The sequence below is a fragment of the Cygnus olor genome, chromosome 7, assembly GCF_009769625.2.
Source record: "Cygnus olor isolate bCygOlo1 chromosome 7, bCygOlo1.pri.v2, whole genome shotgun sequence".
Lineage (NCBI taxonomy): Eukaryota > Metazoa > Chordata > Aves > Anseriformes > Anatidae > Cygnus > Cygnus olor.
Window position 1 is genome coordinate 17,491,478 of NC_049175.1, and position 26,960 is coordinate 17,518,437.

At 48.0% G+C, this 26,960-nt stretch overlaps 2 protein-coding genes across 6 annotated transcripts; both read left to right on the forward strand.

Moving 5' to 3' along the window:
* Nucleotides 1–161: 161 nt before the first annotated feature.
* NOLC1 (nucleolar and coiled-body phosphoprotein 1) lies at nucleotides 162–10,830 on the forward strand. The gene is made up of 14 exons (XM_040564218.1): nucleotides 162–420; nucleotides 516–571; nucleotides 689–810; nucleotides 1,448–1,563; nucleotides 2,168–2,327; nucleotides 2,862–2,971; nucleotides 3,379–3,532; nucleotides 4,373–4,513; nucleotides 4,921–5,010; nucleotides 6,259–6,402; nucleotides 6,611–7,168; nucleotides 7,827–7,939; nucleotides 8,325–8,405; nucleotides 8,684–10,830. The coding sequence occupies exons 1-14, from the start codon at nucleotides 166–168 to the stop codon at nucleotides 8,840–8,842; spliced, it is 2,259 nt and encodes a 752-aa protein (XP_040420152.1). The 5' UTR covers nucleotides 162–165; the 3' UTR covers nucleotides 8,843–10,830.
* A 1,220-nt stretch (nucleotides 10,831–12,050) lies between these two features.
* Nucleotides 12,051–23,156, forward strand: LOC121073318 (2-hydroxyacylsphingosine 1-beta-galactosyltransferase-like). 5 transcript variants are annotated; one of them, XM_040564113.1, is made up of 6 exons: nucleotides 12,051–12,175; nucleotides 16,807–17,651; nucleotides 20,233–20,372; nucleotides 20,537–20,613; nucleotides 21,038–21,257; nucleotides 22,212–23,156. In XM_040564113.1, the coding sequence occupies exons 1-6, from the start codon at nucleotides 12,115–12,117 to the stop codon at nucleotides 22,525–22,527; spliced, it is 1,659 nt and encodes a 552-aa protein (XP_040420047.1). In that variant the 5' UTR covers nucleotides 12,051–12,114; the 3' UTR covers nucleotides 22,528–23,156. The 5 variants fall into 5 exon arrangements, with proteins under 5 accessions (XP_040420047.1, XP_040420048.1, XP_040420049.1 ...); XM_040564114.1 differs by lacking the exon at nucleotides 12,051–12,175 and adding an exon at nucleotides 12,296–12,877; XM_040564115.1 differs by lacking the exon at nucleotides 12,051–12,175 and adding an exon at nucleotides 12,296–12,369.
* The last annotated feature ends 3,804 nt before the right edge of the window (nucleotides 23,157–26,960 follow it).

Here is a 26,960-nt window from a genome sequence, read left to right on the forward strand (position 1 = left end):
CTTCATCTCTTGGTTATCGCTCAAACCTGTGCTGTAGGTTTCCCTAGCCTTACAGCCCTCTTAGACGCATGGCGTTACTTTTACTCTCCTGCCCGGGGGCTGCCCCCTGCCGGCGGGCGAGCGTGCGAGGCCGGCCCCCTTCCCCCCCCCCTCCCCACACACAAGATGGCGGCGGGGCTTCACCCGCGGGCGGAGCCGCGGCGGCGGCGGGGTTCCTTCCTTCCTTCCCTCCCTCCCGCCCGCCCTCCCTCCTTCCTGCCGCTACGCGGTGACGGCGCTGCGCGCGCAGGCGGCACGTGGCGGCGCAGCATGGCGGCGGGGCGCGCGGTGCCCAGCGACCTGTTCCCGCTGGTGCTCGGCTTCCTGCGCGAGCACCGCTTCGAGGCGGCCGCGCGCGCCTTCGCCAGGGAGGCGGCGGCGGTGAGTGGGGGGGGGTGGGGGGGAGGACGAAAAAGGGGGGGCTGGCGGCCCCGTGAGCGGGGCTGAGCCCTCTCTGTGTGTGTGTGTCCCCGCAGAAGGAGCAGGACCCCAACCACGCCTCGCTGCTGGACATCTTCAGCTACTGGCTGCAGTGAGTGGGGCGCGGTGAGGGGTGGGGGGGGCGCCGCCCGGTCCTGTGAGGGATGGGGGCTGCTGGGCGCGGGGGGGCTCGGGGCCGGTGGGAGCGCTGCCTTTCGCCTTCCCGCAGGTCCCCCGCGGCCAAGAAAAGGAAGCTCGTCCCCAACGGAGCCCAGGCGAAGGGGAGGCCTTCCTCCAGCAGCGAGGAGAGCTCCAGCGAGGAGGATGAGGCGCCCCCGGCCAAGAAGCCAGGTGAGGATTGTGGAAGGCGCTGGGGCCGGCCACGGGTCTGTTTGAAACCTGTTCTTGGCCTGCATGTACATCTCAGTTCTGTGCCTCACGTGAAGTCGTTCAGGGTCCTTACCAAGGACTGGTTTGTATGCTGATCTCGTTTCTGGCAAATTTCTTGCATGTGGTTCCCACTTACATTTGTGGTATATGTTTATTCTAGGTAAGCGTGAGCTCCTTATCCACGTGTAACTTAATTAGAACCTTAACACATCATTACACTGGTTCTTTTTGTTTGTCTATGTTTCTTATGTGTGTGTGTGTATATATATATATATATATGGAAGTTGTACAGGGCCAATTAATGTTCTCCCAGTTTGTGGGGACCCTTTTTATATGGGGTGTTCTTTTTCTGATAGATGTCCGCATTTAAATGCATGAGTAAGACTGAATGAATTTAGAACTGTTTTTATCTTCTTGCCTACCTGTTTTGGAGTCTCTTGCCATATGCTGCTTGACAAACAAAAATTGAAGATCAGTATTACGGAGTTCAGGCGTTGTTTACTGAATTCAGTATATTCTTTTGACCTGATGTGCAGGATATGTGTGTGTGAAAGTTGTGAATTAGCTTACCAATTGGTGTGCTGTCCTTTATTTTCAGCTAATGCAACAGCTGTAACCAAGGCAAAAGCAGTTCTTCCAGCCAAGAAGGCAGAAAGCAGCAGCGAGGACTCCAGTGATGATTCAGACTCGGAGGAGGAGGAGAAGCCAGCAAAGGTCAGCTTCTAGCTGCTTTAATGTGTACTTGATAATGATCAATAATAGAAAATTTGACCAGCAAAATTTTCTCTGAAATGGAGCTCACTTTTCCTGTTCTGTGAAGGGCCTAGACTGCTGCAGGTGCAACATAGTAAGATGTTTTTATTTTTCTAGAGGAAGGTTTTTAAAATCATGAGAATGAGTTAGACTTCTTTGTATACATTTATAAAAAGAGAATCTTCCTTTTTCTTGCTGCACTTATGGTTTTGAGAAGTGGAGGCAGGAAAAAGTGTCATACTTCAGGAGACGAAACAGGGTTACTTAGTGTTTTCAGTCTTAATCACAGTCTTAATCACATCCCCAGAGGGGAAGAACACAGCGCCAACCTCGGATTTCCCTCATTTTGAGGAGGCAGAACTGGAGACTGGAGAGCAAGGGAAGTGTCCCATGGACTTCTGGGAGGCTTCCCAGAGCAAAGCCATTATCCAGACATTTTTTTCAAACACTAACCGTTAGGCAGTGAGATTTCCAGCTATTTGAACTTCCTATACATGTCCCATTTATTAGCCTGTTATTCTTTGCTCTGCTACAAAGGTTAATCAGTTTTCTTCCTTTTCTTTAGAAAGGTGCAAAACCTGCAGCAAAACCTGCAGCAAAACCAGCTGTAACCAAAACCCAGCCTCAGAAGAAAGCAGAGAGCTCCAGCTCTGACTCGAGCAGCTCAGAAGAAGAAGAAGCAGCACCAAAAAAAGAGCCACCAAAACCAGCAACGCCTAAAGCAGGTACCTCCTTAGTTATGTATGGTGAGTCTGAGCGCACAAAAAAAGCATGGGGAGGAGCGATGGAGGTTATACCTGCATGCTAAGACATGTGTTAACATAGTCTGAAAATCTATTGTCCCAGCCATTTGCACTCCAGCACAGTCTGCTTCCAACATGGTCAGGTGTAGAACTGATTGCAAATAAAACATCAGGTCACAAATGCTGTATTGTTTGCCATAAGTAGCTGCAATCAGCAACCCGAACTGCTAATGCTGTGCTTTTATCTCAGTGTCTTCACATAAAGAGCAGACCTGAAGAAAGCTTAAAGTGGTATTTAGTCTGTGTTCCTGGAACTTCTAATCAGCTAAAATGGATGTTTTTCTGTAAACTGTCTCTAAACTTACAGAAGGGTAAAGCAAAAGCTTCACAGTACAGCCTTAATAGTTCCTTATTGACTTTTCTTGCGTTTTTCTATCTACAGTACTTTATACTGAATGCAATTACTCCTCATCTCCCAGAACATTTTCTAGTATCCCTTTTTATTTTTCTCAAAAGGAAGTAAAGCTGCTCAGGCAACCACCAAGGTGGTCAATGGAAAAGCACCAAGCAGCAGCAGTAGCAGCAGTAGTGAAGATTCTGATGAGGAAAAAGCTGCACCGAAGAAGGTAAATTAGACTGTCAAAGACTTAATGAAGACTGTAGAAATGTAGTAATACTGGGTATATCTTTGTCTTTCTGGAACTGAAATAAATAGAGTAGGGCAGAGAGTGCATAGATGCTGAGTGCAGCATTTATGGCTCTTACACAGCTTTTTTTCCTTTCTACAGTGGAATTGTTCTCTCTATGCCCTGGCTTTCCTCTGCTACTTTCTACAGGAAGACATCTCCTTGTATCTTAACCATATTGTAGTCTCCATTATATGTTCACTTTTGCATGAATCCTTTGTGCTTAGTTACCTGTAATTTTGGGTTTTCTACTAGAGAATGTTTTAAAATATTTTCTGCAACTCCATGTCCAAGATTTTCTGTAATACGATTTTTTTAATGTATATTTCTTTTCTTCTTGTGATAAGGCTGTTCCCAAGAAACCTCAGCCCAAACCTGTAGCCACTCAGGCATGTCCAGGAAAAACCAAACCTACCCCTGCCAAGGAAAGTTCCAGTAGTGAAGACTCTTCTGACAGCTCAGATGATGAAAAGCCACCTGCAAAAAAAAAGCCAAAGTCTGGTAAGTACTTAACACCATTACTGCTATGTGGGAGGATACTTCCTGCAGGACAGCAGGACTACCAGCTGCCAGCCACAGGCAAATCTTGCTGCCCACAAGCCTCTGAGCAGTGGTAGTATCATAAAGCAGAAAGAGCAGATTTTTTGTGCGTGCTGTTTAAAATTCAGACCCATCCTCATTAAGGGACGGGGAATGGGAGAGATTCTGATGCTTCTTGCTTTACTGCATATTTTCTGTTCAGATAGTCTTGGACCATCTTGCAGGTTTCCTATCTGCAAGGATTTGGGAGGTAATTTGTCTGTGGTTTGGTTATTCTGTAACTGCAGCACTTGAAGCCGTTTTTATTTTTCCCTGAAGTATCCAGGGCTGTTAGGTTGTAGTCCAGCTGATGACCTAAATGGGCCTATGTCCAATCTAATACAGCCCTTTTAGGATTTCAGTAGAGAGATGATTGGAGTGAAGGATCAAGCACTGAAACTCAAGTCTGGTGCTCTAACCAGAGGACTTGAGAAAGTAGTAAATGAAAACTAGCAACAATTGAAATCTGTATTTTTTCTGAAAGGTTGGTAATGGAAGCTCTCTTCCTTCCAGAAGAGGAGAAAACTTCCTCAGAGAAAGTAGGGTCAGCTGAAACCCTAAGAGGGGAATTAACTTCACAGTAGAAGCGGTGTGCAGCATTGGAGTGGGTGTAACCTTTCAAATTATAAGCTAATATCTATAATCAAAGATACAGAAGAGGAGTAGATGGAGCCAAATAGCAGAAGTGCTTTATTCTAACTATAACAACTGAACGTGCTGCTTGCGTTACCATACAGGCATCTGAATGCTGTCTCTCTCTAGGTCAGTACAGTGCTGTACCACCTCCTCAAGCTGCGCAGACAAAGAAGGGCCTTGCCAAGGCTCCAGTGAAGAAGGCTGACAGCAGTGACTCCTCAGACAGTAGCGATGAGGCAGAGCAGGTGCCCCCAAAGGGAGGAACAGGTATGCTGTGAGGAGCAGAGACTGCAAAGGAAGTATTGTGTGATGCAGTCAGTGCTCTGTCAGTCTCTTGGCTTCCTTGAAAAAGCCATATGATGGATCTACGTTGCTATTTGTTTCTCTGGAAGATTGGGTAATTTGAAGCTGTCCCACACATAACACTGTATGAGCTCTGGATATGAGCTGTGCGGATTGGGTTATTTACGCACGTTGGTTTGAAAAGTCATTGGGATCTGGTTTAGCCAGAATGAGCCAGGTCCATTACTGCAGCTGGCCAGGTCCTTGCTTGGCTTCTGATATGCTGTCTGAATGACTGGCGTACTGAATAGGGAGCTTTCTGGAAAGGTTTGGACTTCGGGTCAAAGGTTTGGTGTGGATGTGGCCTATTAACATTAGACTTGCTCTTGCAGGCAAAGCAGCAGTGGCTAAAACAACCCCTGGCCCCCAAAACAAAGCTGTGACTACCAAGAAGGCGGAATCCAGTTCAGACAGTGATTCAGGTAATTCAACAAATAGTTTTGCTTTTTGCTAATGTTTGCATTGGCCAAGTTGGTGTGCAGTGGTGTATCTGCAAAGATCTGTAGCATATGAGCTTGAAAGCTTTGCAGTCCCCATAGCTAACAAGGTCTGAAATTGAAAAACAGCCTGCATCACAGAGTGGAGCTTGACTGTGAGGCACCAGCTAAGACCACGTTGTTAGGTTGGGAGGGTGGGAACATTGTGTTTAATAAGTTTATCCAGGAAGGTGTTTGGTTACTTTTTGAGGATCCATATCTTAAGCTTTTTCACTTTATCCCATTATGGACTTTGGGGGAAGTTTTGGAAATTAAAAAATACTATCACAATACCAACTTCAAAACAGACTCAAAAGATGCCTTCTAGTGTTGCCCTAGAAATATGGGACAGCATGCCTTGTGTTTTCTGTTGATCAGGTTTAGGGTTTGCAACGCTGTATTTCACACATGGGCTCCCTATGCAATACACTTTCCCCCCATGTTTAGGGGTCTCCTGATTCTTGTATCTCAAAATCTGTAATGCCACAGCAGGGGTTGTGGGTGATAGCAGCCTGTCTATCTGCTGGCAGTAGACTGTATGGCCTTTTAACAAGTAGCGGGAATTCTGTGTGTTCTCTGGTGTTGTTGCCTAGTTTTTTCAGAAGTTAACAGTGATTTGTTTACTGTTGTGAAGGTGTTCAGAAATGTTGGAATAGATCAGGTGTAGTATTCCAGATTGCTGTGAAAAAAGTATTTGTACGCAGAAATTTCCAGTCCCTTAGAATACTAAGCACATCTGATATAGGAAATAGAAAGCTAAAAAGAGATACTGATCTGTTGCCTCCTCACTGTATCCTCCCTTTTGACAATTGTATCTTGTAATTTCTTGCCTGTTCTCTGATCTTTAGCACTTTTCTCTGTTTCTTCTCCCTGAGCTGGTTTTTGGTGATATTTGTACTTCTCCAGTTCCTTATTCCATACCTGTTCTCTTATGTTATTCTCCAAATATTTGCGGCTTACTGCGTGAATTAATGAAGAACTTAAACTTCTCCTTATTTCCAATTCTCCCAACAAAGAAAGGCAAATGCTGTCCCCTGCCCATTCATCAAATACTGCTTATTGCCAGTTATCTAGTGTCTCAGTGTTAGGCTACAACCAGTTTTGCTTTTTATTTTCCCATGAGTTATGCACATGACATTGCTCAAATAACTTGCACCATAAGATTATTAACTGGAGGAATGTCCTTTTGTTTAGATTCTAGCTCTGAAGATGAGAAGAAAGTAGTGAATAAGCCCCCAGCTAAACAACCTCTGGTAAAGAATGCTTCCAAACCAGCAAAAGCAGCTGTCAGGCCTGGACAGGCAAAGAAGGACTCCAGCTCCTCCTCAGAGAGCTCAGGTATTGGGATAGGAGGAAAAGAATTACTGCCTGCATGTTGTACTTTCCTAAATCTCTGTTTCTATCCTGTATATGAGGCTGCAGTTGGACAGGGAAATACCCATTGCAGTGTTGTTTTGAGCAGCTAGAGAAGTGCACTGTGTCAGCATTGAATTTGTTACCTTCATGTTGAATAGGGCTGAGTCTTGAATTTTGATTCCTGTTCTAGATTCCGATAGCTCTCACAAGAAGACCCCTGTGAAGCCCGCAACTAAAGCAGCGACCCCTGCAGCAAAGAAGCCACAACCTACTGCAAAGAAAGCGCAAAGTAGCTCTGATTCAGATAGCAGCTCCAGCAGCTCTGAGGATGAGAAAAAGAAGAAAGCCCCTCCAGCTAAATCCGCTGTCAAAGCGAGTAAGCCAGTGTCCAAACCTACCCCAGCACCCAAAGCAAGCAGTTCTGACTCTGAGAGCTCAAGCAGTGAGGAGGAAAAGAAGCCAGCAGTGAAACCAGCCAGCAAATCTCCAGGGGCAGCAAAAGCAACTGTAGGGAAGAAGACGGCTGCTTCTAGCAGTAGTAGCAGCTCATCTGATAGTTCCAGTGAAGAGGATGAGAAACCCAAAAAGGCAGGGAAAGGGGCACAGAACAGTTCTCAGACCACTGCCTCCACAGAAAAAGCAAAAGGATCCACATCAACAGCAAACAATGTGAAGTCTAAGCCAGCAGATGACAGCAGTAGCAGCAGTGAAAGCAGCTCTGAAGAGGAGAAAGGAAAAGCAAACGGAGGTATTATAGTCTGGGAACTGGGTCTGTTGGTCAGTGTGTTACTGAGCTAAACATCAATGGGAGCCATTCTTAAACAGTGTTGTCTGCTTTGTGTATCCTATTATAACTGCCAGTGCAGTACAGAGGGGGAAGGACCAGTTTTTATTTTGTTCCTTTTTGTCTGTATCTCATATCTGCTGGTGATGGAACTTGTGCTAACATGGAGCACGCTTCTGTACAGTTGTTGCTGGTTGCCATCTGTGCATGCAGAAGATTGTTAGTGACAGCAAGGCAGACTACTGGAGGGCCCTTGTCTGTGCTGTGAATGGGGCACCACAGGTGTCCCAGTGCACAATCTTTATCCATTCAGGAGGGAAACCACTTTGAATGCAGTAGAGGTGTGCTTGAGTATATACATGATGACTCCAAGAACTGGCAAATTTTAACTGACAACTTTCTTGAGTTCACTAAGTCATTAATATAAAGGTAATTATTCATTAGGATAGATGGCAAAATCCTTGCTGCCCCAGGATAGCTGTTGGTGTTTGTTTTCTTGGTGGGATAATGCAGGGACTGACTCTGACATGTCTCAGCACTGCATTTTAGGGGAGAGATGCTATTACCTTTCCCAATGCTGCAGTTACTCCCTTTTGAAGTTTTACTGCTCTACATCTAACAGGCATGATCAGGAAGAAACAGAAGAGGGAAGATGTTCAGGAGTCAGAGACACCAGACAGTAAAAAGGCAAAGATCAAAACCAAAACACCACACACAGTTCCTAAGGTGAAACGGGTGAGTGAGGGCAGACTGCTGACTGGTAGGAGAGGCGTCTTTGTCTACTGAACCAATAATGTTTTTTTGTGGAATTTTTTTTGGGTGGAGCCCACAGAAATTATTTATATTTTTGTCCCTTCCTCAAGCACTTTAATCTTGTCTGGAGAAGCCTAGGTTAATGCACATATGTGCATAATGTTATTCTGGCAAAGGTTGATTGGATGTGCTTGTCCCTGTGCTGCTTGATCTGAAGAACAGAAAGGATTATGAGTCTGAGAAATGGTTAAGGATTGAGGTGACCTGTACAGGGCTCCATATTTGCAGGGCAAGGAGGGAAGGAGGCTGCCACCAAGGGAATAGCACATGCACGTATGCACTTACTGTATCTCATTTTCTTTAACAGCCGGCTTCTCCTTTTCGACGTGTAAGAGAAGAAGAAATTGAGGTGGATGCCCGTGTTGCTGATAACTCATTTGATGCAAAGGTATGGCTGGGTAGTGCTCAGAGTGCTAACACTTGACCTCTGCAAATGTAGGTCACCAGAGCAGCCTTGGTGTGCTTGTGGGCAGTCCTCTGGTGGGAACTTTTTCCACCAGGAGGTGCTGTTAGGAAGTGCATGAGCACTGTCAGGAGGTGCACAGGAGTGGCGTCAGCTCTGGTGATCCTGTACTGGCACTTGCTGGGCAGGATGATGTGCAAAGCATTGCCTTTACTGTCATTAGTATTGACACGAATTTCTTCTTCTCCCCGTTCATCTCACAGAAAGGAGCAGCTGGTGACTGGGGAGAAAAGGCTAACAATATCCTGAAATTCACTAAGGGCAAATCTTTTCGTCATGAGAAGACTAAGAAAAAACGAGGCAGCTACTGTGGAGGCACTATATCGACCCAAGTCAATTCAGTCAAGTTTGAAAGTGACTGAGAATGCTTGGGTATTTGTAAACCGTCGGCTCACCAGAATCACTTGGATGGGCATGTGGATGTTGTGGACATCAACGAGCCGTCCTGGAATGCCACTTTCTACAGCCCCTTGCGGAGCAGGAAGTTCCAGTATGGGGATATGGGAGAGTGGTTGGACGCTTCCCCCCTTTATTTTTAATTCTGGTTTAGGCCCTAATACGGAACCATCGTTGAGCTGGTGTTATTGGATGACACTAGGGTGACCTCCAAGTTTTAATTTTTTTTATAGTCTAATTTTATAAGGCTGATAGTGATTTTTTTCCTTCCAATTTCCTGTCCATCTAGTAAAGAAAGAATTTATTTCCCTGTAACTTAACCTGTTTCGTTTTCAGGTAGTTTTAATCAGACATGTGAAATTGCAAGCACTGGAAAACTTATTACAGTAAGAATAACTCATTTGAACACTCTGGCTGTAATCCCCATCCCCATCTGACATTTCAAATTTATAGATGCAGTGTGGCAGGATTTCACTTCTGTTTCCTTCTCCTACAGTTTCACATCGCAACAAATTCTTACCTTCCTCTTCCCTCCATTCCTATTGAGGCTACTAACTAGAGCAGTTAAAGGAGCAGAGTATAGACACACCTGAGTAGCTGAGGAATCACATGGCTTGGAGTTACAAGTTGGGTGCTATTGTCAAAAAGGCCAAGGTCTTTAGTACTGCCTTTGGTACTGCTTATGCTGGGAATGTAGCTGGGGGTTGAAGACAGCAAAAGGTAGGTTATCATATTTGAAGAAGTCTTTTGGTTTAGTGGGAGTTCTTAAGGAGACAGAAGAAACAAGGTCCTTTTTTTTTTTTAACCCAGCTCTGCTTCTTGCTGTGAGTTTCTTTTCTCTTGGAAGCTCTGACTGCGGTGTGGCACTACTCCATGTTCTCGCTGAGCATATAATGTGCCAGCTTATGGTTACACAGCAATGTGCCATACAGCTTGTTAGTTGATGAGATGAATGTAACTGATGCCTTAAATTTCTTTACTGGGTTGGATCACTTGCTCTCTGAACTGTTTTTACCTGTTAAGTCCCTTTGAGGAATTAAAATGTCAGTTTCCTATAGCACTGTGGCAAATAAAGTTTGTCTTGAAGTGTTAGCTTCAAGCACTAATTCTGTATGGCAAATGAGATCTCAAGTTCAGTAACTTGCAGCCTAAACTGAGATTTCATGTGCAACTGTGATAACTTAAAGGCTTGCTGCTGTTGAGAGGTCTTGCTTTCCCTCCAGTTTTGTGACTGCCCTCTTTACTATTTCTAGTAAACTCACAGTTGGTTAAAAAAAGTATATATATCTCCCAACTACATTATTTTCGTAAGGTGAGTTAAGTTAATTTTAGCTTATGGAGCAGTATGCTGAGCGCATAGCCAGGATAAGTTGAACAGTGGTAAAGCATGTTTGGGAAAAGGGGTAGTGGGATGTGAGATCTCCCCCCCCATCTTGTGAAATTGCCAGCCACTAAGAGGTTATGTTGGGCCTTATTTCCATGTTTCCATTCACTCCCAGAAGGGTGCCAGTAAGAAGAGCCCTGTTGTTAGAGGAAGACACATTTGTGTGCAAAGCAATGGCTCATAATTGAGGGTTGGCTGAGAGTGATGAGACAACCCCATATGCAAACACCGCAACATGTTTCGATGAGCATTTTTCAGGACTTCCCCTCAAGCTTGCACAATCAGTCGGGTTGTTGGATTCTAGGCAGCAATGCAGAGGGACCCAGGAGACCCCAGTTATTACAGAGAGCTCAAAGTTAGAGGCCAAAGGAAGGTGGGAAGAGTACTTTTCTGCCTGTGCTGGGGTTTTGAACAAAATACAGTTTGTAATTTGTCATTTGTCCTCTTTTCTTCTTCAGTCTTTTCCTTTGACAGTTACAAAGTTAACTTTTAAACAAAACTTATGTTTTGGGGGTATTTTATGTGTGAGCACAGAAGTGTCTCAAAAAATAAAGATTGCTGCCTTTGTAATCTGCGTGGATTTGACAGTTAAAGGTGTGGAATAGTGGGTGGGAAGAGGGGAGGGATGAATGTTGAGCTGTGTAGCTATGCTCTGTCTCAAAGCTGAATTGGTAAGTCTGGCTACATCTGTCTACAACCAGTTCTTGTCTCCTAAGTTATACACTCACATGGATGTAACAAAAATGAAAGATGGCCTGTGCAATTGGCTGTCAAGTCACTGCAAGAAATTTGGAGAAAACGGGAGTAGAAGGATATTTACTTACACCAAGACAAGCTCAGGCTTCTTGAGTCACTTCACACCAGAATAACTAGTCAGCTCTTCTGCAATATTGCTGCCAAAGTAGCTTTATAGTATCTGGCAATACAACGTGGGTAGCAACAACCTGTGGGAGTAAGAAACAATAGGCACAACTCAAACTCTGTATGTACCTGGTTAAAGATGCAATGTTCCCTTTGATCCTTTCCTGCTCTGTGACTGTGTGTGCAGGGTAAGGAAACAACCCTAATAAGACTGGTGGAGGTCTTGAGCGCTACAATGCTTGTTTTTCCCTTGTGCTATACCTCTAAGGAAAAGCTGGGATGAACAGAAGTGCCAGGTTGATAGGGTGTCAGTCCATAATTAATGGCATCCATCAGTTAATCCCTCTGCTTTAGTGGAGCCACAGCTCGCCACCTCGCCTGTGCTGTAGGAGAAGGTGTAACGCTGCTGCCTGAGGTCTCAGCAGCACATGCAGAAAGTGTCACCGGTCATGCTGAAAATAAGCACCAGCCTGACTGGGTGCTGGGAGGGGAAGTGTGTTGTGAGACCTTCAAAGCTACGTGGTCTGTGACATGTCTGACGCTCCTAAGGAAGGACCGTGCCCTTCACAAGCTTTTCGCAGCTGCTAGGCAGGCTTAACCTACATCTCTGCCGTGAAGGAAATGCCTCTCGGGGTGCTTAGGGCCAGTTTCCATGTGCCTCACCGGTGCAGTTTCAGCTTGGGCCGAGCCGCGGTTAATGCTGGAACTGGCCGACCAGGACAGCCCCTTCTGGTCGGTTTTGGGTGCCCCGGCGCCCTGCCCTCGGCCCCCTCGTTCCTCGGCCCGTCCTGCTGCCCTGGCGGGGGGCTGCTGCTGCTGCTGCGGCCGCCTCGCCCCTCGTCCACCCGCAGGCCCGAGGGCAGCCTCCGCCGGGCGGGCCCGGCCCTGCTCCGCCCCGCTGAGCCTCGCAGGCCTGGCCGGGGCGGGGCGGCCCCGGGGCCGGGGCCGGGGCCGGGTTTGGGGCCGCCCCGCCCGCGCCCGCCGCCGGCCGGCATGAAAGGGGAAGGGCTCTGCGGCGCCGCTCGGGCCGCGCTGCCGCCGGCTCTCGGTGCAGGTGGGTGCCGGGACGGGACCGGGCCGGTATCGCCCCGGCTGTGCCCGATCGGGGCTGGCGAGGGGCGCGGGTCTGGGGTCTGCTGGGCTGGGCTGGGCAGGGCAGGGCAGGGCAGGGCAGGATCACCCCTTGGTGCCCGAGGGGAGATTTTGGGTGCTTCTGCGTTAACTTGCTTCTAGGAGGTTGCGTCCCAGGTGAGCCTTCCCTCCCCTCCTGCCTCCTCTTCTTCTGCATCCCTTCTCGGTTGCGTTCGTGGCAGCTCAGCCGGGTTTCGTCCCTGCTGCCCGCTCGGAGCCCAGCAGGCTTGTGTACGTGAGGGCGTCAGTTCTTGTACAGAAGATGAGCCTTATCTTCTGCTTCTCTGCTCCTGTAACGCTGTTAAATGTGATCAGACTTGTCTGGCAGGGCTTTATCAATCCCTAGTGCTTCCTACACAGGTTTCACAACCTTCTGCGGTGTTTAATGCCATCTTTCCTTTAATGTGGTGCTTCCCTGCAGAAAGAAGCTGAGATGACAGGGCAGTAAGTGGAAGGCTCTCTCCCCCACCCCTCTCGACCGCTTCTCTAAAGTTTGTTTGCTGCTCTTGTATCTCTCTGGTTTTCTCTGCAGTCTCAAGAACTTGTTAAACTTGACTGTCGTATGGACGTAACCTGCTCTTAAGACCGAAATGCATGCTGAGCTGTTGTGTGCGCTCACTTCAAGGTCTGTGGCCCTCATGAATGTTTGGAAATGGCCCCTGGCCTGTCTGTCTCTAGCACCCAGGGATTACAAATAATGCTCCTGAATGCTTCCGCGCTGCAGACCTGAGACAGCTCACGAAGAGCACAGCTGCACATCAGCTGCTTCTGTGTCTTGCAACCGTGTCACAAGCAGGAGGAAAGCCTTCCGGAAGAGCCCGGTGGTGTTGCAAACCATCTCTGACCCTTCCTTGAGACAGTCGGGAAGCCTGGGGGTGTGGAGCGGAGGGAATCTGTCTTACCACCCAGCCAGACTCAGTGCACGATGAAAGGTCAGGTGGGGAAGCAGGTGTGTGATGTTAGACACCACCTGCCAGCTCAAGTTCTTGAAGGTATTTGTAGTTTCAAATGCCTGACGAGCTGACGTACAGATTTTATTTTCTCAGTTGTTATGGATCAGCTATTTTCTTTAGTCCTGTGGCTCCCTGGCTGTGACCAATGGACTGCCAACCTGCTGCTGGCCCACATATTCCCACCTTGCCTGTAGAGCTTCCTCTATAAAGTTCTGATCATCCAGAAAGGATGTTGAAGGTTGCCCAAGGTCCTACAAATTTCACGCTGACTCAGGACTACGTAACTCTCTGTCCGGAATGGACAAGGATGAGCAGAGCACTGCTGATATGTGGAAGCAGTAGGACTGAGTGTGGTGCAAACACTTTTTTTTTTTTTCTGGCATTGACCTGATTGCTCGTGTGGTTGCCTCTTCTGGTCTTTTTGGGACCTGGGCTTTGTTCATTCTTCGTGTTTCTTGTGGGCTGCCATGAAGACATCAAATGAAAAATGCTAGAAAGGAATGCTGTTTTGAGCAGACAAGATGTGCACTGTTCACTATATATATATATATATATGAATGATAATTTTTAAAAAATCAGGGCTATAAGCTCTGTGGGAAAGCTTATACTTGAAGGGATTTTTTCTCCTTGCTTACTGTTTTTAATACTAAAACACTAGTATTAGTATTTCAGTGTTATTTACCCTGCTGACCATGGTGAAGTAGAAGGTTGTGATAACCCCAAAACAGAGCTCAGAGCCCACCAAGCACTGGGTTGTGTTAGACGGTTAGACTTCCCTGCTTCAACATACGTTTTTATTGAGTTTGCTTTACACAGCACTGTATCTTCTAGGTTTGTACTAGAGATCCCCCCAAGCAGCTCCTGCTGGTAGTGCGACATCGTCCTGCAGTGGCAGCATTGCTCTCAGAGCTGCATACCTGCCTGCCTGCACGGAGTTTTCATTTCCATAAATTAGCCACAACTGCGTTGGCTGTCATCAACTTGATGGTAGCAGATGGTGCTGTTTTCTCTGGATCACACCCAGCAGAGGAGGCAAACTTTGGTTTCTTGTTCCAGGAAGAGTATTGAGTGTCCTGGTGAAGATGTCTTTTCCTTTTGGCTTCAAATGAATTGTGCTGCTTTGTTAGCTCTTGAGAAGCTTACAGGGAAAACATTTCCTCTTATTGTGTGCAAGAGCTAGATGGAGACTACAAGGCAGGTAAGGAAATAATTTGGCCCTGTGAATATGGGTTTCCAAGTAGTAGGTAGGAACTCGGCAATACAAAATGCTGGAGGAGGAGAGAAGTAAAAGGCAGTTTCCTTGCTATGGGGTCTCAGTTTACTGCTTTTTCTTCATTGGCATCTCTGACTAGAATGCTCGTTGTCAGAGATTTTAGTACTTCATCCTAAAAAAAGGCACCTGAGTTCAAGAAACTTCAGTCTTTAGAGCTGTGGATGTTCAGTTACTTCACTTCCATTAAACTGATATAATCATCCATTAATATCAGACACCTTCCTTGTCAAACATGTTAAACAGGGCAAAGCCAAGGGGCAAATTTCTGCCCAGTTAAGTTTCTTGGATGGGTCCAGAGGGTTTTCTTCTCTCTTCTCACTAAAGCTCCCTTTCCACTGCCTCCCATCTCAACTTCAATTCTTTCTGATGGCTTTGAATGCAAGCTCCCAGCAGCTGCTGGGGGCCATATGTGCTGTGCAGGCAGGGCACTGCTGCTTGCTGTGGCAGTCACGAGAGGGCTTCCTCCCACAGCAGGCAGCAGTCCTGGCTCTTACCGAGATGCTGCCCTGAGCTGCCTGCTGCACCTGGAAACCTAAAGCATCTGTGGCACAGCCCCCTTAACAGTGTTCTTGAACCACCTGTGCACAGCCCAAAATGTGTGTAGGCAGCTGTGCCCCCAGCTGGAGGGCTGGGCTGCAGCCAATACTGCCCTGGCTACGGTACCTGCTGGTGCCTTTCTGGGCACGGGCAGTGCGGGGAGGTGCTCTGGTGGTTTTGAGCTGGGGCAGGAAAAAAGGTCCCTTCCCACAGCCTGACATCCTCCCACCACTTGGGAAGACTTACAGCCTTCTTGTTGTCTGGGCAGGGAGAAGGGATTCCCAGCACCTCTAGGGATTGCTCTGGGCAGGTCCTCACTTTTCTCGTGGAGCTTCTGTTCCCTTCTCTCCAGGCTCTCACCTGTGCCTCCATCCTCCTGGAGCTCTTGCTCTGTTGGTCCATATACACCCTTAGCATCTGCTTGCATTTTTGGTGTTTCTCTTCACTCCTGCAGGCACAGCTGCCCAGCTGGCCCTGGATGATTGTCCAAGCACTGGCAGTAGTTGTCTTTGGGACTCGGTAGGGTCCCAGTTAGCAGCTGCTCTGTGTTTCTTTGATGTGGGACTGGAAAGCAGTGAGATATCCAGCTGCTGAAGGGAGTCTGGAGGTAGAATTTTGCAGGATCTTATTTGTGACTTTCTTTCTTGCCTCTAAATTGATCAAGCAATGGTGGAGAAGCTGGCAGAAAATCTTGGTCCACATTCCCGCAGCCCTTTTGGGGCTTAGCATGTGAGGCCATCCAAAATCCACTTATAATTGTTCCCATTATAACTTCTTCCCCGCACCCTTCCCAGCAAGTCTGAACTGGGTCCTCAGGACACAGCTCTGCTTCTGACTGTTCCCAAATAATTATCAAGTAATTCTTCTCCCAAAATAATGTGAGGTGTGGGTGAGGTGAGTTTGCTTCCAGTGATGTAGCAACAGCCCTTACACAACAGAAATGCTGGGTGTTTCGCCAAGCTGGGATGGGGTGACAGCTGTAGGAGTGTGACTAAGGGGCGTCGCTGTGCCGCTGGTGTTGCACATTGTCTCCGGGGCTGCTTTCTGGGTTTGCTGTCTTCCACCCCATCAGTCCTGGCACCTCTTCCATCCCTTTCCGCTGATCCTCCCTGCCCTCCCACGGCTGATGTGTCAGTGGTGCAGTGACTGTGGTGGGGCAGCTCTCCATCCAGACCCTTCCTGCGCTCTCTGGGGCTGAGGCTTCTCTCTGAGAGCCCTGCTGTGGTATGGGCTTTCTCCTGCCCTGTCTGCGCTGAGCAAAGTGGCTCTCAAGGGCTAAAAGCAGAGGGTGCCTCTCTGCATCCCCTCTGGGCTCTGCAGGCCTCCCAGGGAGCTTGCACAGACAGCAGGGGCTGGGAGGCAGTCAGTCAGCTGTTCTGGGGAGGCAGAAACAGTGATAAAATCCAGCTGTGCTGGTTCTGTAGTGGCACGTGGGGATGGAGCACAGGGGTCCCAGCTGGTGCTCTGACCCAGCAGGGCTCTGCCAGTTGCTCTCCCTCTCCGATTCTCTGCAAGTCAGTCTGCCTGTTTTTGAGCCTTAGAAGTGGATTGACACAGAGAAGTGGCTTTGAATTTATGGAAAATGCACCTGACACGCTCTAGTATCTGAGTTTTGTGTGTGTGTGGCTTCTTTCTTTTCTTTTTTTCTTTTCTCCCTGTGGTGAACTCAATACTGCTCTCCTCTCCCACCTCATAAGCGTCTAGCTTGCTGCTACGTTCCCAGTTGTTAGTTGCCCAAGTATGTGACTGAGCCTTTTATATTATATTAATGACATGTTTCTTTCCTTGCAGTGATGAGGATGAAGGTGCTACCGTGCCCTGCTGCTCTTCTCTTTGTGGTGGCTGCCTTGGGTCTGGAGCCATGTCACTGTGCCAAGGTGCTGATCATGCCCACCATAGTCTTCGACAGCCACTTGCGAGTCTTCATGCGGGTGGCAGAGGCACTGGCTGACCGGGGCCACGACCCTGTGCTGCTCCTCCACGAGGGTCGGGACGTGGAAACCTACCTGCCCGCCTTCCGCATCCAGAGGTACTGGGGCATCTTCAGCACGGAGAGCGCAGACGCATGGGTGCAGGAGAAGATAAAGCGTGTCTTTCAAGGGAAGATGACCTCTCTGGAGATGTTCTCCTTTTTGGAAAAGTACCTGGAAAACTGTGACCTGGTGCTGGGAAACAATACCCTCCTGCAGAAACTCCAGCATGAGCACTTTGACCTCCTGTTGGTGGACCCCAATGAGATGTGTGGCTTTATCCTGGCTCACATCCTCCATGTCAAATATGCTGTGATCTCCACTGGTTTCTGGTTCCCAGCAGAGATTGGTGCCACGTCCCCCATTGCCTATGTTCCTGAGTTCAACTCCCTGATGACTGACAGGATGGGCTTCTTTGGCAGGACTTGGAACCTCCTGGTCTACATGATCACTCGCGTGGCCACAAAGCTGGTCATCCTGCCCAAGTTTGAACGTCTCATGGAGAAGCACAGCGTGGAGCCCAAGACGTCCATGCTGGACCTTGTCCATGGAACTAGCCTCTTCTTCCTCTGCAATGATGTGGTGCTGGACTTTCCCCGGCCAACGCTCCCCCATGTCATTTTCACAGGGGGGATCCTTGCTGAGCCTGCAAAGCCTCTTCCAGTGGTAAGTGCAGGAAAGCTTTGAGCCATGATCACATATTAACCTGCGGAGATACTTAGTGCAAATCTTCTTTTGAAGAGCCTTATAAATGCCATGTGAAGCTGCATTTTGGCGCCTGTGTGTAGCAAGGAGATGGGGAGCACTGAGGACTTGGGGGGGTTGCAGGGAGAATGTAGTTAATCTGTCCACCCTGAAGTAGGAGTCAGCTGCACTGTCTGTGTAAAATGGTGTGGGAAGTCCTGTGATGGCAGTGTTGCCCCTGGGACTTGAACATGAGTAGGTTGTTTGTTTCTACATTTGAAGAGGAAATAGGAAGAACAATTAGTCTTTATTTCTTCATCACTGGTTTAAGTCAATCCAGAATTTCTTCCTTAGTTCAATTTCTTGCAGGGTATTTCTGCCCTCAAGCTTGTAGTCTTAAGGACTCATAGAGGAGAGCTGTGTTTCTTCTCATTGAATTCAGCGTGGAGTGCCAAAGTGTACAAAACTGAAGTGTATTGTCCTCTCTTCCTTAAGTGACAGCCCTGAGGAAAGCTCTCCAGGCATCCCAGAGGCTCTCTCTGGTCTGTATCTCACTATCCTCAGTAAAGATGAACAAGGATGAGCCCTTAAAGCCTCCAGACGAAGACAGTGTTGGAATGGAGCAGGATGTGTCTACTTTTCCTCCCATTGCTTTAGCACTTTTACAAACGCTGTGGGGAAGTAGACTTGGATAATAACCCTGAGGCAGTTGGGTAGTCCTGATGTCCCAACTAAGGGGCTGAAATAGAGATAAGATCCAAGTTTCAAATGATATGGGATCTGTCTAGATCTCCGATGGCAGCTTTAGTCAAGACTGTGGATGCCATTCTTTTGCAGTTAAAAGGAAAAAGGGAGTTTAGGTGCTTTGGAGCAGAAGTTCTCCAGATGCGTATGGCTGCACATTACCCTTTCCCGTGTGGCACAGCATGCAGGTAATGTAACGCATGTAGGGTGCTCCAAAAGCTGTGTCAGAGAGTGTCTGCCTCACAGGTCTTGCAAAACACCAGCTTGGTCCAACCTGGCTGCGTACACGCCTGGCTTATAAAGAAGGGAGTTGCTTGCTGTGGCATTACTCATGTGCTTCATGGCTTCAAGAACAGAGCCGAAGGCGCCTAGGGGAAGAACGATGGAGATAAGTCCAGAGCCCTGCAGTAGGCGGTGGCTGTTGTGTTGGCAGGCAGGCATGCCTGTGCCCAGGGTACAGGATGCCGACAGAAGAGAGGGCCTTGGTTAGTCTAGGTGTAGCGTAAGGCATCTCCCATCTCCACAGAAGCTGGGTTGTATAATTAAGGTATTTATTTCCTCATATTTGGAATGTCGTGGCTGAGAGTCCCTTTAATTAGGGCATGGTGGAATATAGATATGTATTTGAGAGGTGGTGAGAATCTGCGGTGGTCAACCATGCTTCCCTTAGCAACTCTGAAGTTGTTTCTGAAAGCCTGATTATAATGGATAATGTAATCATCTGCTATATGAGTCATTATAGCTTTATCAAGCAAAGCCAAACGAGTACTTTCTCTTCTTTTTTAAGTTCTAGCAGTCGTATTGCTCAAAAGAAAATCAGAGATTCAAGAGCATGGAGAAACCAAAACCCCTTAGATGAAATCATCTTGATCGTTTCGTTGTTGTGTTGATTTTTGGGCTTCTTAAGCTCTTCTGCAAAGAAAGGCTTGAGTCCCTGAAGCACCTAACAGAGGACAAACATAAAGCACATTTCATTTTTACTCTCTGGGGATAACTCCTCTGTACTGATACTCAACCTTGTAGACTACTACTAATGAAACATTCTAGATTAATCATCTTATTTTTCTCCTTTAAAAAAATAATTAATTTGTTGGTTTTGTTTGGCGATTTTTTTTGCCCTTCAAAATCTTCTACGGTGTTCATATTCAAAGACATTTTAAGAAACTTCCCTGAAATGCTGCTGACTGTGAGCTGATGCATGGGAGGCTTGAAGCAGGACAGAACGCATGGCAAGAGAGGCTCAGCCCAGCCTGGCATAGAAGGGAATACTGTGTTTTCTCCTCAGCAGGTGTGCTGGCTGATTTCTTCTCCTCCAGCCTCCTCGCTTCCTGCCAGTCAAAAAGAGTGAGGACTTCCTCCTAGATACCCACCTGCTTATTTAGCATCTCAGGAAGCCTCTAGCCTACACTTAGAGATCCTGGCAGGCCTTCTGCTTTAGCACGCTGATGGAAAACAGCCTTAATATTTTCACTCCAGCTCCCTTAGCTGCTCTGGCTGTACCTATGTGGGCCCTGTGTTTTCAGAGGCCTCCTTACCAAGGAGTAACTGTGTCACCTCCAAAGCTGTATTACGAAATGCAACTTCTAGACACCTCTGTGTGGAGTGCCAAGCTCATCTTGAGTGCTCAAGTAACTCCTGCCTGTGTGGCTGCAGAAATCACAGTAGTTTTAGCATCTCCCTGGTCAGAAACTCTTAGCTTTGTGCTCCGTATAGATTTGGCTTCATCCTCTTCGTAGACAGCTTTCTGCTGGCAGAGGCTACGGGGGAAGGGCCTTTCTCCAGCAAGACTTCAAGGCATCTGTGTGTGTTTTGCCCGCAGGGTCTGCGTCTCTGGGTGGAAGCAGCAGATGCAGGTGTTGTTGTTGTCTCCTTTGGCATTGGGATCCGAGCTCTTCCAAACGACCTGGTGGAGAAGATGGCTGGTGCATTTGCCCGCCTCCCGCAGAGGGTGGTGTGGAGGTGAGGAGGGAATGGGATTCCTCTTAACTCCAGTTGGATGAAAATCAGACAGTTTGCTTTCCATCTCTTCATCTGATTGAATTTATAATTGTTATAAATTGTTATAATTACGTTGTGTGTGTTTTTCTTTTCCTGTTTTTTTTTATCTTTATCTCCTCCCACAGATACTTCGGACAGAAGCCAAGAAACCTGGGCGAGAATACACTGATGATGGGGTGGCTACCCCAGAACGACCTGCTAGGTAAGGCAGGGCTGTGTGTGTGTGAGCGTGTATGTGTGTGAGCGTGTATGTGTGTGAGCGTGTGTGTGTACCACTAGCAACATCTCTGGAGTTCAGTCCAAACCACAGCAAGATCATACAAGGAAAGCAGCACCTGTGTGGGTCTAAGTCTCTTGCTTGTTGTGAGTCTGATCTGTAAATAGTATTGTCCTCACCTAGGGCCTGTTTGAAGTTGTATCTTGGCCCTTACCTCCCTTGTTCTCCAGGTTCTGCCCAGTGAGTTTTGGGCTGCTGTGTTCCTGAAGGATAATGTGAATATTCATCCTCTGTGCTCAGCACGTTTGGTTTTCCCTAAGCATGCATCCACACTGTGTCTTGAAGAAGCCACCAGTAGCCCTGTTTCAGCATGGAAAGCACTGACCTGCTGCTGTTTCTTTGCCTGCAGGCCATCCCAACGTGAAAGCCTTTGTCAGCCACTGCGGGATGAATGGCATATTTGAGGCAATTTATCACGGTGTGCCAGTGGTGGGATTTCCTTTCTATGGGGACCAGTTTGACATCATGACCAGAGTGCAGGCAAAGGGCATGGGTATCCTCATGGACTGGAGCAGCGTGAGAGAAGAGGATCTTTACCAGGCTGTCGTCACAGTTATCTCTGACCCCAGGTGAGCCACGCAGGTGCAGCAAGCAATTCCTTGGTACAGGTTGCACCTAGAGACTGATGCCTTTGTGTCATCCCCTACGCAGCCTCTGGACCAAGCAGAGTTGCAAATATTGCTCAGCTGGACAGACATGTTAGTGCCTTGTAATCCTGAGATGTTTGCAGGAAGATATACTCCAGCATTTGCTGCGAGAGAGCATGATCTAGCCCTATTTGGCTCTGACTGTAATTTTCTTAGAAAGCTTTCTGAGATGCAGAGGCACAAACCTCTGTCATTTTAATGTCAGCCTTTTATCAAGTAAAATGAGATTGTATCCTTACCTTGTGATTTCCTTGGTCTTGTCCAAAAAGCTTTCTGTAGAAACAGTTAGTGCAGACCATGGGCTGCAGATAATGCTTCATCCATTGCTTCTCAAAACAAGGCTTTTCCCCTTTCCTAGATTTGCTGCAGCACAGTAACACAGGGCTCCCACTGTCTAATACAACACATGCAACTGTTAGTGTAGTCCAAGAGCTTTATTTTTATTTTTAATCAACTGTTAGGAGCATTCATCTGTTGACCTCAGAGTAAGTTGTTGAGGTGTTCCACTCAGTAGCAAAGTATTTGGCTAGTTACCAAACAAGTGACTGCTGCTTGATGCTGGGTGAGACCTTCTGGTGCAAACTCCCCTCAAAAAGCCTTTATCCATCAGAAGTCACTGAGCAGTCATCTTACCAAGGAACTTGGGAACTGAACTGCCAGCCTTGTTAACAAAACAGTAAAATGCACTCTGGCTTGTGCTGCCATGGCTAATGATTGCCATCAGAGTGGCTTTTAGAGGCAGATGTGAAATGAATCTTGGAGTAAACGTGCCACACTCCTAAGGTATCACCTGGGACTTGAAGGCACTGCGGAATCAGGCCACTTCTTAGCTATGAGGCCCCTGTCAGATTGACAATTTCTTGTCTTCCTTTGCAGTTACAGAAAAGCAGCTAAGCTCATCTCGGCCCTGCACCTGGACAAACCGATGCATGCTCTCAACAGGACAGTGTACTGGCTGGAGTACATCCTCCGTCACAATGGGGCACCTTACCTTCGCCCTGCTGTCTACGACCTCTCCTTGTATGAGTACTTCTGCTTGGACATCTTGGCTCTTCTCTTGCTCTGCCTGGCCAGCATTGGATTTGTGCTCTACAAGTCTGTTGTGTGGTACAGAAGGAAGAGGGCCAGCCCTGTCTATCAGAATGGCAATTGCATGAAAGGCCACTTCACAGAAGAGAAGAAGTTGCAGTAGTGGCTCAGCATGTTCCAGGGCACATCCCTTCACTGTGAAACGAACTGCTGCCGTGCCAAGAAATGTACGGCACGCAGGCACAGAGAGAGGCGAAAGATCAGCAGGTCTGGATGAGAAGAGCCGGGGGGAGGGAGGTGTATTGCAAAGGCCTGTGTGCACACCTCTGTGTACAGCACCTGTGGGCGGGGACGCGAATTCAGGCATGGGTGGAAGTACTTGGCCAAGACGCTGGGAATGGGGCATGGGTAGGTAGACTTCCAGGGAGGAGTGCGAGTTGTTCCCTTTTTATTGCACGTTGGTTTAGACGCTGGTGTTGCTCTTCTGGCTTTTTGGATCTCTGGGGAGGCTCAGGAGGTAGGAATAGCGTTTTGTGCGTGGCAGACATTGTTTCTCCTCTGACTTGTCACCAAGACCCCCAAGAGTCAGGATTCCTTTATGTGCAGGTGAGGACTGGAGGTAGAGCTGTGGACAGGGAAGGTTAATGAAAGTATTGATTGAAAGAAAATGGTCTGTTTGAAGTTCTGTGGGTGAATGTTGTTCTTCCTGCTTCCATCGACCCTCTGCAATCTTGTTTGTGTTTGAGCTAAATTATTATTTTTTTTTTAAATAAAGTTATATTCTTTCCCCTGGGTGGCAGTGCTCTAGTCTCAGTTTAATGTTAACCTCTGGTCCTTGTAAGAGGAAGTTGTTCAAGCAGACTCAAGTGGTTTTCCCTTCATGTCACTGCTGCTACAGTCTCCACGTACCTCTAGACCCCTACAAACCTCTGTCAGCAACTCCTCTTGGCCTTCTCCCAGGGTTTCATGCGGTGCCATCCCTCCTCTGCCTGTACATAACACATCCATGCCCATGGAGTCTCCAAACCTGTGATAAAAGAAGAATTTGAAACAGATGTAAGTGCTAGGACCACAGGAATAGCAGCCAGCAGCTTGGAGAGCTGGTCACAGGCAATGGGCCATACAGCCTGTTTATAGAAGCAACAAGCTCTGCTCTTTCTGAAGAAAACATTCAGCATGTGCGGGCATGCTCTTGTCCCCCTCAGGGTCACGGTGTGGAGCGATACCCACATGTTTTTACTCACCCTGGGCTCTAAGACAAACCCACGCCTGGGTGCAGTTGCACAACCTACCTGCAGCACTGGCTGATGGTCTGACTGGTGATGCCCCGCACCGAGGGTTGATGGCTGTGCTCTTGGCTGTGGCTCATTTCCAGGCTCCGCTCCTGCTTTTGCATGTGCTTCTCATTCCAAAGGAGGTGCAGTGCTGTGTATAACCTCTCAAACAACAGTTTGGCTGGGCTCCTGGGATGCCCTGGATTGGGACAGTGCCCAGCTCTGACTCAGGGGCTTCTCTGATGCCTGGCAGTGCAACCTTTCTTCCCCAGCCCTCAGCTTGCAGTGGTGCTGTAGCAAAAAAGTGTTTTGGACAAGATTCCTGTTTGCTGTCTAGGATGGATGAGAACAGCCCATAGACCTAAGTTGCTGCTGTTTTTCCTAGAATTTCTTGCTGCTTCCTGGGATACCCACGCCTGGCTGTAGTCAGCGGTGAGCTTGGTGACCTGTTGCTCTAGCTTTGTAGCAGCCCTAGGTGGCTTCATGCCTCAGAGCTGAGGGCATGGACACTGGTTGCTTCCAGCGGGGGAGGTCAGAGCCAAGTGAGCAGCAAACAAACAGGGAGGAGGGGAAAACAGGGGTTGTAAATATGTGGCAGAAACAGGAGCTACATGGCACCTTTCTGCCGTTGAGTTAAAATTTAAAGGTTCATAGTTTTTTGGAGAAAAATATATATTGGTGCAAGTTCTGCAGCATGGCTGCCAGTTGCCCTGTGGTGGCTTTGTTGTCATCTACCGGCAGGTAAGTGTGGAGAAGGGGTAGGGCGTTTTGCTCAGTTCCTTCTCTCTGGGGAGGAAAAGGGAGACTTAACTTTAGCCTACATGAGGTTCTGGCTATTTAGATCAGTCTGAATATAGCACATGATTTGGGAAGTTTGTGGCTTGGTAAGCTTAATGAGAAGAAACAAGGGTACCATGGCCTGATGGGGCCAGAGACCTATACCTTGTTTTGCATTCAAGTGAAAGAGCAGGGAGATGTTTGTGGCCCAAGGAGCCTGTGCAGGGTTACAAAAACCTGAGTCTGTTTTCTAGCTTACTGGGAATGCTGCTGCCTTTATGTTTACAAATTCAGAAAGAAGTTCAAGCCAGCAAAAAGGAAAATATAGCACCATTAACATGTTGCCTCCTACCAGCTATATCCTTAAGTCCTTAAGCTTTTCATGACTATGCTCATTTCCAAACATACAGCAGAGTTAGGAGGCATGTCTAGCCAGGGAGTTAAAATATATATGCTTATTAAAAGATAGTTCAAAAACTTGCTGAGAAAGCTACTTTTAGTGAAGTAAAGCAAAAACCCATACGAGGATCTCATGACTAGGAAGTGGTCGTTCAAAAGGCACCCCAAAAGGAAGAGTCTTCTCCAGGGAGAGTTGTGTTTGGGTTTTGAAATGGCCAGGAGATGTTCTTAGAGTTATAGGGTGGTTCTCTGGAAGTATTTGTATACATCTATACAGTTTTTTCAGATTTGTTTTATTCCTATCCTCCTTAACTCTTCTGTGTTCCTGCTAAAAGCACAGCTTTCTCTCTCTGTTTTTTTCCATGTTATTCTTTCAGTGTTGAATACGGAAGGAAAGTATAACACAGCCTTGAGCTGGTTATTAAGTTCAATTATTAATAATGAGCAGCCTGTCACACACGCATGTGGTCAAAACCCGTGTTGGGGGGGAGAAGGATGGGGGTGCGCTCTGCCCCTCAGCAGCCCTGGTACCTCTCTGGGCAATATGTGCAACCCCAGGTTACATGTGTGCCACGTCTGGTAATTTAGCATTAAAACCATGGTTTGTGAGGCACCAAGCAGGCACTGAGCCCCTCCTCCCTCACTTTTTTCATCCTCAAGGAGAAGTAGGATATGACTCAACACTTTCCCCAAGGCTGCCGAGGCCTCACCCAGGAGCTGCAACCCCAGCTGAGCCCCGTACAGCACAAAGCTGTCTTCTGCCTCTGCTTCTGTCTCTTGGCAAGGCATGGGGAGCCCGAGCACCAGCTGGAGTGCCAGCAGCCTCCCCACGCCCACAAAACCCCCACAAGGGCCTTATGTGGCTGTGCGGGCAGGGAGGCACGGGGAGCAAGTCAGCCGGCTTTTCAGGTTGGCCTGGCCCTGTGGGCTGGTGGGGAACATGGCGGCCTTGCGAGCAGAGCTGTCCCAGCGCCGGAGACACCCTGGGGATGCAGACGGGCATGTTTTCCAGGGATCAGCAGCAGGCTGGTGTGAGGGAAGGCCTCAGCTGCTGATCTCCTGCAGGACTCTGTGAGCAGCTAATGAGGCACCGCTGCTTCAGCCCCAGCGTGTTCGTGTGTGGGAGGGTCCTTGTGTGCCCTCCATCAGCATCCCTGCAGGACAGCCTGTCCCCGGGCCTGCAGCCGGCCACGTCAGCTCCGCGGCTGGTTTTTCCAGCCTGGGAAGGTGGAGGCTCCAAAGTAGGTCAACAAAATTTAGCTGATCAAGGGGAGCCGTCTCCCTCTGCAGGTGAGTGTGAAGTCACCCTGGCCATGGGAGGAACACGTCAAGGATGGCTCCTTGAAGGCTCCGGGATTTTGACTCATTCCATCATTAAATGGCAGTGAGCAAAGAGCTTCGGGTGAAGGAGCTTCCTTGCACTTCTGTGCCAGCAGATCTTTCTGGCTGATGCAGGAGCCTGAGCATGGCTCAGCCCCAGCCATTTGCCCACTATGGGCTGGCTCTGCCCATGGACCTCTCCCCAGTGGTCCCCATGCCCTTCTTTGATCCTCCTGAGGATGTGGGCCATGCCTTCCTTGGATGCTTCTCCTTGTTCTTTCCAACTGCATCCTTTCTAACCCTTCATCCATTCCCACTCATCTTCCTCTCAATAGCCTCTTCAAACCAATTGCTGGGTTTGGCTGGGCTAAATTAAATTTCTGGAAAGCCTCTTATTATGTATGGCTGCTCAGTCACAGGCACAAGCATTACTAAGGCTGTGGTTTTAACTCTTTAGCTATCCGGGTATTTAGTCTCAAAGTAATAAAGGAAAGCAATTATAGACTTTATTGCTCCTAGGCCATTAGCAAAAACTTGTTCTCATGCTCCCCACCTTCCAGCTGAGCCTGTTTACCCCCAGCAAGGCCCCTCTACCTGCTGTTACTAAAGACCATGTGGGATGCATCTGGGGCTGATTCCTTCTGGGTTTCTTGCAGGTAGCCTTGGTGCTAGCATTAGCAGTTAGGCCTGTATGGTGATCCTCCTAAGGAGAACTTTTGAATTATTATTTAACAGGAGGGCTTTGTATCAGTGTTATGATAGTGCCGCCGTTGGCTAACCTAATCCCTGTCTTAATTAATAGGTGCTCCTGTAAGGCAAGCTCTTC